The sequence below is a fragment of the Anser anser genome (genome assembly GCF_964211835.1).
Source record: "Anser anser genome assembly, chromosome: 5".
NCBI classification, from domain to species: Eukaryota; Metazoa; Chordata; class Aves; order Anseriformes; family Anatidae; genus Anser; species Anser anser.
Genome location: NC_139725.1, coordinates 58,611,262 through 58,626,287, shown reverse-complemented (window position 1 = coordinate 58,626,287; position 15,026 = coordinate 58,611,262). Strand labels below are relative to the sequence as shown.

The 15,026-nt window shown below is 40.1% G+C and overlaps 1 protein-coding gene across 3 annotated transcripts in view; it reads left to right on the top strand.

Moving 5' to 3' along the window:
* Positions 1-1,892: 1,892 nt before the first annotated feature.
* The window catches only part of NUDT14 (nudix hydrolase 14), a 60,160-nt gene continuing 47,026 nt past the window's right edge, over positions 1,893-15,026 (top strand). The window contains exon 1 of one of the 3 annotated variants that reach the window (XM_083836566.1): positions 1,893-2,089. In XM_083836566.1, coding sequence (XP_083692692.1) covers positions 2,009-2,089 — 81 coding nt within the window. In that variant the 5' untranslated portion in view covers positions 1,893-2,008. Of the gene's footprint in view, positions 2,090-11,099; positions 11,124-12,933; positions 13,090-15,026 lie in introns of those variants that run through there. The other 2 variants (XM_083836570.1, XM_083836572.1) reach the window with 2 other exon arrangements.

The window sequence follows — 15,026 nt, the reverse complement described above, 5'->3', positions numbered from 1 at the left end:
CTTTCCAAGACTGTTCCTGGACTAGCAAAGTCAAGGCCACTTGCTATGCAGGGTATCTAGGCATTAATGAAGAACTGTAACAAATTCATGTCCAGTTGCTCGACAGTAGTCTCACTGCAGGGCATATTTTTATTTTCTCATTCAGATTTCACCTGTAAAATGGTAGCACTAAGCCAGCTTCTAAATCTCAGATTGTTAAACCCTTAGTTCAGCTGTCACATTCACGAAGAACACTGTCCAATAAAGAAGTCTACAACTTTCAATCACAACTGCAACACTAGAGCACCCCAAAATGTTTTTTCCTGTGACACTGAGCTCAACTGTTCCAGGTACATTAGCAAGATCAGGTCTGTGACATATCACTACCCCAAAAGCTTCCCACCTAAGACTAAGAATGGAATAAGCCATCCATCACACACTATGACATGTTCCCAAAAACACACACACACTGAAAACCTTAAAGTGGTGTCAGAATGTTTATTGAAGAGCGCAATCTAACTGGCTGAGCCGACCTGGGTACTGGGTAACTTTTAACATAAGCAAACAGAGATACTGTAAACTTGCTATGCATGGAAACTGTGTTTATACTTAAATTGGGCTTGGAAGACTGAAATAATTTAATAGCAAAATATAGCTTAAGTTCCCAGGAGCTCTGAATGACCTCAAGATCATTCTGAAAAAAAAAAGAAAAGAAATACAGGGACATATCCAATGATGCAAATATAGCGTTAAACCAATATTTTTAAATAATCAGATAATAAAATACATTTAGCTGTCTATTTGTCATGAGAGATTTACAAATATGCTTTTAAAAACACAACACTTTTCAGTCCCACAAAAATTTTATTATTTTGTCACTTGTGTTATTAGAACCAATGGTTAACGTTCTGAAATGTAAGTGCTACCTCATTTACTTCTTATTGAGCTTTGCAATTGCTGGATGTCTTCCTTTTAGCCATGTTGCTAAGACTCTTACCACCACAGTAGAAAATGATAAACTTTCTTACTGATGCAGTGGTAATAGATTAGAAGAGAAAAAAAGAAACAGATGGGAGGAATTTCAGATTATTCTCAGTGCAGTTAACATATCGACCAAATAACTTGATTTATACAGCAACTGAAATAGCTGTACACTGGAACTTCTGCATGTAAAGTGAGCACAAGTCAGAGAGAAAATAACCACGACAAATTGTGGGCTCTGTTGCTCAGGAATCTATAAAAACATTATCAGGAATATTAAAATACCAAGGGGAATCTAACTTAATGTTACATAATGATGATGAAAGTCCTATGAAGACCAGGAAGTTGTTAAATCTAATAGTGATTTGCTTAAAAAAATGAAGGGGGAGAAAGTAATTATTCCATAACTTTGTAGCTGAAAACTGCCAGATGGGCCTAATAAGGTGGTTTTTGCTCTTACGCCATGGGCTGCCTGCGTGGCCTTGACTAGAAGCTGGTCATGAGGCCAAGCCTGAGAAGCGCTGCCTTACATGTTTTAAGGTACAAACGAGCATGTGTTCATAGCCACACTTTCCATGCCACTGATACAATTCCATTTTGACATACAAATGCCATACAGGCAAATGTAAGGGACTGTACTTTTAACATCAAGGTCATCACCCTGCAAAGCCTGACACACAGCCAGGATGGGGTTGTGATTCGGACAAAATTCCACTTCGGTCAGTTCTCCAGAGGACAGGGCCCAGTTTCTGTTTAATGCCGGAGTCCATCAACAATATCAGTACCCCGTGTGGAGGTAACTGTCGCAAACGGTTTGAAAAAACACTATTACAAATAGGTATTTTAATATGTCAACGCGACAAGCCCCCTCTGCGCCGCAGCCTCTCCCCCGTTTTGGGGGTGAAACCGCTCCCTGCCCTGCCCGCCGCTCCCAGGCCGGCCGGCAGCGGCTGCGCACGCCTCTGCCCTTCCTCCTCTGCCCTTCCTCCTCTTCCTCTTCCTCCTCCTCCTCCTCCTCCTCCTCCTGGCGGCCGCTGCCCCCGGCGGGATGGAGGCCATCGAAGAGCTGTCGATCCAGCCCTGCACCTCCTCCCTCTACCTACGGCCCTTCCGCCTCTGCTACCGGCAGGTGAGTGCCGCCGGCAGCTCGGGCTCGCCCAGCCTCTTCCCCTCACAGCCTGCCCGTCTCTCCTCCCCTTCCCTCCGCCCCAGCCGGGCTTCTCCCGCCTCGCTGGGGCGGAGGGAGGCCGGAGGAGAAGGGCAGGCTGCCCGGGGGGCCCCTCTGGTGCCGTGTCCCCCCCTACCCCGCCCGCCGCCCCCGCCATTTTGGGCTCGGCTCGGAGCCGGGTGCGCCTCAGGCTCATGGCGCCCTCCCCGCCGCTTTTGCAGGGCATCGGGCCCCGGCCCTCCCCTGGCTTCCTGCCTGCCTGAACCCCCCCTCTTTGGGGTTGACCTGCAGCAGGGCACCCCCTAATTTAGGTTTTGCTTCCCTACCGAGGGTTGCGAGCATAACGTGTTGGTTGGCAGCCCTCGGTGTGCAGGGTTATTGACGTGACTCCAAGTTGCACAACTGCGCCGTACGGCCAGCCTCGCCGCAGGCACGTGGAGGCGGTGGAAGCGGGGAAGGAAATCCTCTTCCTTATAATGTTTATATCAACATGAATCACCTTCCAGAGGATCCCAGAGAATGGGAGCCTTCAACAATGGAAGGCATGCTAGGCGTAATGTGGAAGTCCTTTCTCGTGGTCTAAAATACTGAATTTTCCTTGGTGGACGTTTTCTGCAAGTGAGGTCATGCACGGAACTGGTTGTTTCTCTACTTCACCATGTGGCGTTGGTGGCTCCGGTGTGAGCTCTGTCACAGAAAGGGGGATGGATGCAAGTGGAAATACAGAAGAGCTTGGACAATCCTAGAAATAAACACTGTGGACCACATCTCAGTCTCATTCACTTTTATTCATTCTTTTCTTTGCTCCTGAACACATCAGTTGGAAAGGTAGAAGAGGGAATGCACACAGCGGAGGTGTTTAAACCCAACAGTGAGATGAGATGCAGAAAAGATTAAGCAAGGGCTAAAATAGTTTACATCAAAACAGATTAACTGATATTTTTACCTTGTTTTATATTTTTATGTGATTTCCCTAAAGAAATCTCTCTTCTCATTGGTTGGTGTAATGAAAACAGTGATTTGCAAACAGCTGTAAATTTTACACTGAGTTAACTATTTCTTTTTAGGTATTAGAAGGAAACTTGACCATTTTTTCATATTCTCAATTAGTGCTGGCTTAGCTTGTAAGTAACAAGTCTTACTTGTTAATATTTTCATTTTTGAGTTGCGCTATATTTATTTGGAAAATGGGATTCCATTAAAATTTACAAAATGGTATTATAAAATTAAACTTAGTTGAATACAAGTGCCTTAAACATGATGAGTATGTTAAGAAATAAGGGTGTGCTTGTTCGCATGCTGTGATTTGACAAGAGATGGCATTGCCACCAAAAGAAGTAGACTTGCCCTTTCTGCAAGTCTCGCTGCTTGCTCTGACTTCCTCGCTTTTCCTTGTGCAAGTGTTTGTGCAGCAGCATGGGGAGCTGGTCCAGATCAAACCTAATCTGACCAAAAAAAAACAAGTTAACTTTTTCCTAAACAAGTGCTTATGCTGGCAGAGGGGAGGTGGTAATATGGTGGTTAGGGATGAGTGTTTGGGGGCTGGTTGAGGGCAGAGATTGTTTTTCTTGGCCTCAAAACTCTCCTGAAAAGAAGGTGAAAGTACTGTTTATATGGCACTTGTGCAGACACTGCCTTGGGCCCAGCCTCCTGAGAGCATAAGCTGAACGAGTGCACAACTGTCTGCACCTGACCCAGGAGGCAGGCCCTACGTTTATTAAAAACACATTTTGCATTTAAAAACTGACTTACTAACCAAAGGAAATGCTAAATATTTTTAGTTATTTGACTAATTGTTTCAAAGGTGTTTGGGCCTGCTGAAAACCCCAGTAAGTACCTAAACCATCTAAAATGCAAGGGAGTTAGGTGCCTGATCTGCTTAAGAATTTTGAAAATTCCACCGCTTATCTAAAGCTGAAAATTATTTCAAAAAATATAGCCCTTGATCTTACCGGTTTTATGATGATTGGATCTTTTCCTTGTCCGACTTTTTTTTAATCACTAGCTGGAAAAAGAAAATAAAAAAAAAAAAGAAAAAAAGAAAAACTTTCCTTTTTCTCAGTTCTTAATTGGTGCTCTATCTTAAATTAGTTACCCCTCTCCACAAATTCCCTGCACCTGCTTGCTGAACTTAACCCAAATCTAATAAAAAAAGTCTTTGTGAATAACAGAATAATCTAAGTGAAGAAAGTTTAAATAACAGCATTTGTTACATTGTGAAAACTGAAACCAGTTGGATTCTTAATGCAATACATGGCATAGTGCTGTAATTGGAGGTGGTCTTTTGGGTACTCTTTATGAAGCGATAATACGTCCCCTGTAATTTATTGTAGTCTGAAGAAGATTCACTGGTGCTTAATTTTTTTAATATAATTTTGATGAAGGATAGTTTAGGCCTTACAGGGCATCAATTTGTAATCTATTCGCAAACAGTTACACTTCTATAATAGGTATTGATATTTCAACGAAATCCTCTGTCTAGGGACGTATAAAGATAGAATTGGCATTTTTTTACTTTATTAGTTTGGTTTTTTTACAACTACTTTTCTGTACAAAGAGGAAGTTGAAAGAATTTTTACAAACAATATGTGACTTTAAGATTATTTCTAAACTTTCATGGATACTTAAGTTATAGTATGGATTCTTAGGTATTTCATCTGAAAATTACACTACTTGTTCAAAGGTAATTTGGATCTCATCACTATACCCAAAACAGTTAAGTCTTTAAAAGTTAAATGTAAAATTTAGGTACAGGTGACTTACATCACAGTTAATTCTGCAAGTCTGGTTTTATCCATTAAACCTGTATTCTACTGAGTTGTAGACCACCATTGCTCTAGCTGGTTTGCAGACCAGAAATTCTCAAGATATCAGAAAGTGATTCATGAGAGGGGTTAAATCTAAACTGGTGAGGAAATAATGATTGTAAGCATTTCCAGGTTGAAGAAGTTTGTGTCACACCTGATCTAGAGTGGAGCCAGAGGCACTTCATCTGTTCATCAGAGGCACTTAAGGCATACAGAACTGTAGGCCAAAAGATCTCATTAGTGTTCTGGCCAGCTGAATGTTCTGCTTGGGTATCTGGACGTTCAGACAAGGAGCTGTGGACACATGCAGGAACAGAGTTAGGTGTACTTAGAATCAGGCCTGGTGGTTACTTTCATGTTACTTTCATGTCAACTTCTTAGACTTGTGCACTAGTCCTAAGTCTGCCTGTGTTCTGAAAGCTTGAGTCATCTTTTGGATTGAAAGTGTTATATTTGGTTACATGTAGAAATACTCTTCCAAAAGATCAGCACAAGAATGCAGGATTTTGGATACTTGGATGGAGAGGGGTTTGTCATAATTCTTAGCAGTTACCAAAATTACTGCAATTTGTGCCCGTGGTGGACCTACTGTCCCAACTGAAGGTCATGAGATGTTTGCTCTCATATGAGGTCTTTTTCTTCCTCTGCCTGCCCATTGTGTTTTAAATGAAAGTAATGGGCTCTGCGTGTTTCTCAAAGAGAATAAAAGTAAGTGTACACCTTTTTTGAAAAACTCCAGGTTTTGAATCAAGCACAGATAAAGGCATCATGCAGCGTGGTGCTAGGCATCCAAGGTGTGGGGAGGAGCCTGGCTCCAGACACATAGCTGTACGAGCCACTTTTTTAAAGGATTTGTTCCATCTTTATACAGTGCAAAAGTGGAAACAAGTGTAGCAAAGGAGTCACAGAAATCAGCAAACTGAGGCAGATTTGGCTAGGACCAATGCAGAGGGGTAAGGTAAAGTTTAAAAGGACGTGCTTCAGAATAGGCACCTACCAGCTCCTCAGAACAGACCTCACTTTCTAGTTGGGATTTTCAGCTGTAAACCCTCTTATCAATTAGAGACCCTCAGACAAGTAAGCCATGTTATTTTAAGGGGGTTGTGGTGGTGCTTAGAGAAGGATAAGGTACCTCATGCAGCCTAATGAACATGCTGTATGTTTTGTCAGTAGGAACCCTGTTTACATATTTTTGTTCTGCTTGGTGCTGAAAGAAAAGAATTCATTTATCTCACATACAGGATAGCATCTGGCTGTTATTAATGCATACTTGCCCCCAAAGTGCAAATTGATTTGTTGCCTAAAATGGCCCTTTTTAAAACATATATCACCTCCCAGAGAATTGGCTTCTCTACCAGGAACTCCATGGCAAATCTCTTTTCACTTTTTCCTATTGAAGTTTTTCTGCTTTTCATAAATAATTTATTCAAGAGACCAGAGGGATGGCTAATGAGAGATTAACTCTATGCCCAAGGGCTAGGGCATTTCCCTGGGATGTGGTGGAGTCAGGCTGCAAGATCTTGCTTCAATTAATATCGCTTCCCACATCACAGGAGAGTGCTCTCACTGCTGGGAAACACATTTGTGTGTAAATCTTCAGCTCTCTTTTGTGTAGGTTAGCCAGACACTGGCCTATATACCAGATAGACGCACGCATGCACACAAAAGGTTAAGAATCCTGCGGAGACTCGGGGATGAAATAGACTCTGAGTAGTAACAGTTGAGCAGTTGTCAGGATTTTGGGCAGCTTTGAGTACCCAAATGGGAATCTGGATTCACTGTAGTCTTCTTAATAAACGCCTGAGCAGGGACGTTAGTAGTTCAGAGCTCTAGTAAATCTTCCTGTAGTAATAGAAGATGCTACTGCATGCATTTGTTTGTCTCCGCGCTAATGGTTATTACCCTCTGAGGCTTAGCAGAAGCAAAAGTACTTTTGCTCCAGTTCTCACTCTGCTGTTCCGGTTCAAACCCACCTTCATTAGCCCTTTAAGCAAAATTACCGAGCTTTGTGCAGGACTAAGTGACTTTGCATGTTCCTGTTGGTGACCTCTGTGCTGGGGACAGCATCCTTCCAGGGGAGGCAGAGCATCAGCGGGGGGGAAGCATCTTGCTAGGGGAATAACACCTTGAGCACTTAGAGAAACTTTTGCCCAGAGTTCAATTATCAAAGCCTTTGTGGATCTAGCCCAGACTCCTATAGCCTTGTTTTTGAAGGTTGTTCTGGCAAGGGAGCTCTTGCCACTGTTTCCTTGCATTGTGTAAACATACGCATTCATTCTGCCCAAGAGCTTTTAGAGAGCTTGCTACTAGGCTAATAGCAACTGTCACTAGTTCTCCCAGCATCCACGTGAGTGAGGCTCTATTCCAAATCTGTGGAATGGTGAACGGGCATCTGTTTCACTGGTATGGGATAAACCTGAAAAACTCTGCCCATCGATTGAAGAGTATGACCAATAATGGTGAACTGGAGCTCTTTGCTCCTGGGAGCTTCACGTCCCTTCTGCAGTTCAGTCCTGCTCAGTGCCTGAGTATCACATTTCTTCTGTTGATTTAACATTTAGAATAATGTATTTTGAAGTTAGACATGTGAAAAATGCTTGCTTTGATTTCATTTTAATGCGAGATATTTTCATTCTCTGTTAACAAAATTAAATTATAATCTCAAAGTTTTACAGTCATTCTAAAGTAATTTTCAAGACTGTGGTAGATTTTAACACACAATGAACTTTATGATGTACCTCAGGAGTAGCGTGCGATTCATCAGTGAATAAGGAATGTCTTATTTCTAATCTTAGATTTGATACATCTTTCTTTTGTGATTATAAGCAACCACTCTGCTGCTGTGCCTGTACAATTCAACTGACTTGGAGATGTCACGAAGATTAAGACCCTGATTCTGTGATAAGCTGTACACATGCAGAGGAGAAGCAAAGCCTGTATCATTTATGTCATGAAAACTTTGAAGATGAAAAGAGCAAAGCTGTGCAGTGTTACAGGAATAATAACAACCTGATTTTACATTCAAAAAAATTTTACATGGTAATAGGAACATGAATGTGCCCAGCTGCCTGAAATATTCTCTGGAACTTCTGTCTGCTTTTTTATAAACATTAAACATTCTTTCCTATTTTGACAGTTAAAAATGATGCTGTTGAGGGAGTAAACAGATTTTTAAGTTACCTGTTCAAACAAGTAAGTCTGCACTTGAATCTTCAAAAGGCTCTAGCAGTAGGAAATAAGCAACTCAGTAATACATTTATTTTGCAGTTCGTTTTTTCAAAGCAGTAGTGCAATAAAAGGTGATGCTGTTTTTGTTGCGAAATTTGTCTCATTTTCTTCAGGTTGTCAAGTCTAATATATCAGTATATAATATTAATCTTAAACATAGTGCTGCTAGCTCAGGAAGTTCCTGAGCTGCAAATTGCAGAAGGCTGAGAGTGTTTTAACAATATATTCTTGGCTTCTGTCAGAGGTAGGATCCTGGATGAGACAGATTTTTGATCTGACTGATATGGCTGCTGCTGTTTTGACCAGGAAATTATGGTTAAAGTGCAGAATTATTCTCTTGTAGGGGTGGAAGAAAAGAATCATGGAGTTTTTGCAATAACAGCGTTAGGGAGTTAAGTACTGAGGGAACGTAATTTGCTTTGAGAGGAGCAGTTTTCTTTGCAACTAGGGCACAGGTTTAAGAAAAGAAATTAAATTAAGGAATTCAGGCGTATCTGCTTCTGGCTCTTCTGGTACCTGAGTTCAACTCTGGAAATTTGTACAAGATATTTTTGAATGAGGTGTTTATGAATTACCACAGCAGGAAATGGGAAGCATTAGTAAATAAAAGCAAGAGTTGAAAAGAAAACAAGTACTCTTTTTTTGTTTCAGTGAATATTGTGCTATGTTAGTCTTAACATCTTTATCCAGCGTGCTTTGAGAAGTGAATATAGGGTTGTTTGAAGTATAATACATGAAAAGTAGTTGGCAAAACTTAACATTTTTAGGTGAGCTAATGAACTTATGGCAGCAAATGTCACTGGGAAGAAAGTGGTTGTGTTGCGCATCTTTTGTATCATCCTCGTACAGGGCTGAAATGTGTCTGCACTTAGAGAAATGAACATTTAAACCAGAATGGCACATTTTAGTTGGAAGGGACCTACAAAGACCATGGAGTCCAACTGCCATGAGATTAAAATCTCATTTAATGTCATCAGTGGGTATGCTATGTGGTTTACTGTGGAATAGCTATGAAGTCATTACCAAGTTTTAGGAGGAGGTCCATCGGGTGTAGTTAGCTTAAAGCAGTGCTTGTCGAGTTCCCACGCAGTGCTTGGTGAGGGCCGTTGGGCTGCCTGCACATGGTCCATGCGTCAGCTAGGAGAAGCAGATCAATCACCAACAGGTTTTCATGTGCTACCAAAGGTGTGCAGCTTCACTGGAAGATGTTTCCAGGTCTGGAGATGAAGAGGTTGAAAACCACTGGCTTTGGCAGTACCACTCCAGTAGCCTCATCTGCAAGGGCTTGTCTACACAGGACCTTCCCGATTAACTCCACGTCTCATTCTACAACAAAGAGTCTGGTACTGTTTACATTAAACCACTTTCAAAGTACCATTGCACTTTGAATTCATACCCTACCTTAATCCACGTTAACTTTCCCGTGCATGCCCTAAGGGAGCAGTAAACTCAACTGAATGACTGTGTCCACACAGGGGTTTAATGGGGTTTAACTAGCAGAATTCAAGTTCATCAAGGTGCTTGTTTCAGATGCCTTTTCTTGATGTCCTGGTAGAAACAAGCCCTAAGAATGAAAGCAGTTTAGTTCTAAGTGAATGAACCGCGTTATAAAATCCATCATTGAGATTTTATTATTATTATTATTTTTTTACATGTAGAATATGGCTACTGTGGTGTATAAAGTAGGCTTTTTTGACTTGTTTGGTACCGTTTCTTTTATAGTAATTGCAGTTAGATCTGAGAAATAAAATAGTGTTCATGTACTTCAACAACTAAATGCTGTATTTGTTTTTCAGTTTGGATCAAAATACATATGTTTGCTTAAATAGCAGATATTTCTTTTTCCCAGTACAAAAATCTGTCATCTGAATCATTATTTCAGCTATGACATTATGTGTATTTGGTATGTTTTAAAGCAGATGAACACTGTAACATTTTAAATGTTTACTGCAAATCTGAATATTATGGAAATGAGACATTCTCTGTAAGTGGGAATATTCGCTAAAATGTCTTGGTTTGATGGCCTGTATGGGATGCAAGTATACTTTATGGTATTCTTAAAATACAATTGCATTTTAAATAATGATTTTACCTCAACTGCTGCCGTATTTAAAAAATATTTTTATCTTCAGCTATAACTCGTAAATGGTCAGCTCCTGTGCTTTGAAAACTCTCTATGACAAGCTGATGTTGCATAAATATGTGTGTTTTACACTGCGGGCATATAAAATTAACTGCCTTGCATTTGGATTAATTACTCTTCAAAACTTTAAAACAAAACTTTATCATCTCCAAGCTTGGCTTCTTGGTATTGTCCTCCAGACATTGATCAAAGTCTTGTTAGTATAGTAATACTGAAGTTTACTAAAGTTTAAACAAAGTAAAGCTCAGTTTTTCTTCGTGGTCAGCTCATGTCACACTAAAGCTGCGATCGCTGCTCAAAACAGCATTAATTATTGGTTTCACGTCGTGGTTGCTGTGTCAAAATCCTTTAAATACCTCATGGAGCTGAGAGGGAATCTTAAGGCCTGTGACAGAGCAGCTGGCCTGGACATGGGCTGATGCCCCAGTTGACAGGTTGTTGGATTAGAAAGAATATCAAAGGCAGCGAGTAAGATTAGGGATAAGTGAACATCTGACAGCAGTTTGCAGCAGGGGAGAACAGATGATAAACAATGGGAGCGGGCGGCGTGGGGGGGGAGAGGTGAGAAGGCCATGGGAAAAGTGTGGCGGCAATCACTAAAGCTCCAGGTTGCTGGGCCTCATGAATAGAACAGGAAATGGGATTTGCTAGGACAGATGTGCTGAGTGGTGATGAATACATTATAGGGAAATGAGGCTAAACTCCTAAAGGTGAGGGATGTGCTGTCCCTGAAAATAGAAAATATGGGAAAAGAAAAGTTTGCCCTCCCGGAGACGTAAGCGTGAATACTTCAATACAGAAAGGAGAAATGCTAATGGTAATTTTAATTAAATGGTTATTCTGTGGTAGAATTCGTGACGAACTCTAGGTCATGTACATTTAGCATAACAACATTACAGTGATACTACATATATAGCATAGAAAGTATTAATTTTAAACCAAAAATTGCACAAATAACCGAACAGTTTCAGTGACAGAACAGCCTGAACGGGAGCTCTGGGTGAGGAATGCTCAGACACATTCTCTGTATCTGGCATATAGCTCTCATGTAACATATGTCTGATCCTGCCACCGTTAAAAGAGTTGTGCTGGGTGATCTTGTGAGGTCCTTCCAGCCTTACGTTCTTCTAATTCTGTACAATGATTGCGTGCTTCTGGGAAATTACACATAACTGTTGGTGTTCCCGAGAATATTGCTTCTGTGCTTCGTGAACTTCTTTGTTTTCAGGTCTTGCTGGATCCTTTTACTATATTTTTGATACAATTATCTCGGAAAGCTACACTTCTTGTGGGTTTACTGATGGGATTCTCTGTCAGTTCACAAAATTTCTCCTGTGTTTTTTGTTCTGGTTTTGATCTTCATTTCTAAGCAAACCTCACTGAAAAAAAGCGGATCTCACATTAGCACTCTTAGTGTGTTACTTTAGCAGGAGGAGATGCAAAGAGCATGATTGGAGATGTCCATCTGACAAAGCATTGATAAGATCTGTTCTCAGAGATAAAGGACATTATTCCATTATACATTCTCATTTGTAAAAGGAAATCAGAGCTTGCTAAAATGAAGTAGAAACACAAACTGTGAGAGTCACCAACTGTAAAACATAAAGCTCGATGTAAGGACAAGAGGTGACTGAGCTGTAATGGAAATGCCCACCATCTGTCTTCCCTGACCTCAAATCTCTCCCACGTGCTGCCTCTGGCCTGGAGAAGAGGGTACGTGTATCTGGCCTCCTTCAGACCCAGTTTCTGCCTAGCCCTGTGTGCTGTAACTGTACCTCTAGTTTTTAAGATGGGCAACTGTAACAGGAATGTGGGCTGATTAGGGCTGTCCTGGGCCCTAATACCAGGCACTGTGTTCTGACCGCAGCGGTATCATCCAGGCACGGCAGCTGCACTACCAGAAGAGCGCTGCAGTTCTTGGGCCCAGAAGTTTCCCAAAGTCAGTAATCAGCAAAAAATGTATTTCAAGTGGCCACAATAAGGAAATGAAATGTTGTTTGCACAACAAAACATAGATCAAAAAGAGTATGCCCTACTGATTCTGACTGGCTTAAGTACTATCCTAATAGTTCTGTTTTCTGTAAAACTAATTTCTACATTTGCATGATGCTATAACCAAAGAACTGAACCATCTGTTACAGGCGGTTCCCATTTTTAAAGGAAGGTTAAAGATTATCTGCAGTTGGCTTGCGTAGTTCTTCGGTTTAAATCATAAGTTTTAAACTGTTCCAGCATTGCTGTCATTATGAAGGTTTCCAAAATAAAGTACTAAAACGCAGAACTGTATATAAATCACCAATCAACTCAGTTAATCGCTAATTAATTCAATTAATTGAATGCGAGTTGTATTTGGCTTTTAAGCAACAGGTACATTTCTCTGTACCCACTGCTTCCTTCAGAATAGGTGGCCAGTTAGGAGATGTTTTGGAGTTTCTTCTTTAATTTTTCTGTTTATTATTACTTTTTTTTTTTTTTTTGGATGGGAAGATGGGGAGGGGATGGCCACTGCTGTAGAAATCCCATCTCGGTGGAGTCTTTCTCAACTGAGAGGTAAAAGTGAAATTAAGAAAATAGCAAAACCTGGAGCTGGTTGCATCTGTCACTTTGAACTAATATTTGGGGGGTGGGGAGAAAGGAGAGGATGAAAAGCCCTGAAGATCTTTGTGAGGAGGGTCTGTGAGAAAGTCTTAGGAGAAAAATCTAAAGATTGTTACTAAGCCTTGGCTTCTATTAGCCCCCTGCTGCTGTTCTTCATCAAGTTATTTTAATGGCTTTCAAAGCAAGTGAGTGGAAAATGGTTTCTCTGGAACTTTAAGGAGACTGAACTGAAAACTGTCATTGCTTTATAAGTAAAACACATCAAAGATTGATGGAAGAATTGCTTGTTAAACACATTGTAGATTTTAATTAAAAAAATGGGAGATATCATAAAAGAGACATCAAATCATCATAACTACCTAAAGGTGAAAGTTTAATGGCTTGTCATCTGCTCAGGATCCTATGTTAAGTATCTCTTTCATAGCTTTTGTGACCCTCTGTGTGTGTGCATGTGTACAAGATTGGTTTATTTTATTTTTTTTGAAGAGTTTTTTTTTCCTTGTATGCAGGAAAAGCACACTGTAAAAATGAAAGTGGAGGTTACTATGCTTTCTGATTTTATTTTGCCTGCGTATATGGATGTCTTCTGATATTTATAATAGTGTTTCAAATCCTTATGTCTGTCTTAAATAGTCTTTTTTTTTTCTTTGTGCTGTAATATATTTTCTATAAAATACATTTTTTTTGTGTTCAGTTGATGAAAAATACATTTGTGTATCACATAGGCATTGCAAGAGCATCTCTTCTGGAGTCCAGTCCTCTCACTTTCTTCTCCTTTCCGCACCTTCTTTTCCTTCCTTAGTCCTCCCAGGCAATAAATGGTGTAGATTTTAGAGTTGTGTAGATTTTCTTCCATAAGACAGGTAAAAAAAATGAGTGTGCATAGAAAACAACATAAAACACAGCATTTCCACTAAGACTTTGAGCTCTATACTTTCAAGCCAAAACCTTGTTCTGATATGTCATGCTGCTTATGATCAAGGTGCATATTTAGTAAGCAAAACAAACAATTGTTTTCAAAGACTAAAGGAGCTCCTCAGCAAGCTGATAAAGCACACAGTGCATTATTTACTAGTCCATCTTAAAATTTCAGAAATGTTCAATGTTGTTGTTTCAGTTTCATGAGTTTTTTGACTTTCTGGAGTTAAACAGCTACATCTACGCATAATTGGGACCCTAGATCTGATTTATAATGAAGAAAATTGTTTTTCCCAAGAGCTTACTACATGATTATTGCAATTACTTGATTTTCTGAATGATAGCATAGAAATGGTACGTATCATCAAAAAGTTAGCTTTGCGTGAGTTTGTAAGATTTTCATGATGTACAAGATCATTTTAAATTAGGAATAGGAATATTGACTATGCAATTAACTGCATAGAATTTGATCACTTGATGTTATTATTTTAATGATTCTTCTCAATTAATTTTGTCATTTTAGCTGGTGTTTTAGTTAGCCGTAATAGTTACTGTTATTGGTGTACTTGGAGTGGTTATAACATTCTGTTTTTCTGCATAAAAAGGTTCTAGACTATAAAAGGCTCCAGGCTATGAAAGACCAGGTATAGAAATCCTTGCTATGTGTTTTTACAAACTTTTGAAATTCTGACCTTGTTGAATACAATGTTGGTTTTGGTCCTTATGTTGGGGAGGCCAGGTCTTTACTTGCATTGTTTCTGCTTGATCCTAATTTAGGCAAAGTCCAAAGCAATTTGACTAATGTTGTTTTTATGTAGAAAGTAAGGTAATTGCAGCTGGAGCGATTTGGTGCTTTATGACCAGAAATTACACATTTTGACAAACTGAGTTGGAAGTCAGGATGTGGAAAATACAGGGGGATAAATTTGTATATCTAGTATAACGTTGTAAGTGATGGTAAATTTTATTTAGCATGTGAACCTGTATAGCTCTTGTATATGTTCTTATCTTGAGTTGTTGAAGTATGGCTGCAGGCTTCATTCAGTCTTGCTTTGGCTTTGGGACATGTCTTTGTTTCTGTTTGGTCAATTATGCTTGGTGACCTTGAAGCAGCAGCATTGGAAGAGAAGCTGGCTGGCAAGTTTTGCAGCAGGTTTATCTTAGAAATTCACGTGTATGTCTGTGCTTAGCACCGCCTTCAGCA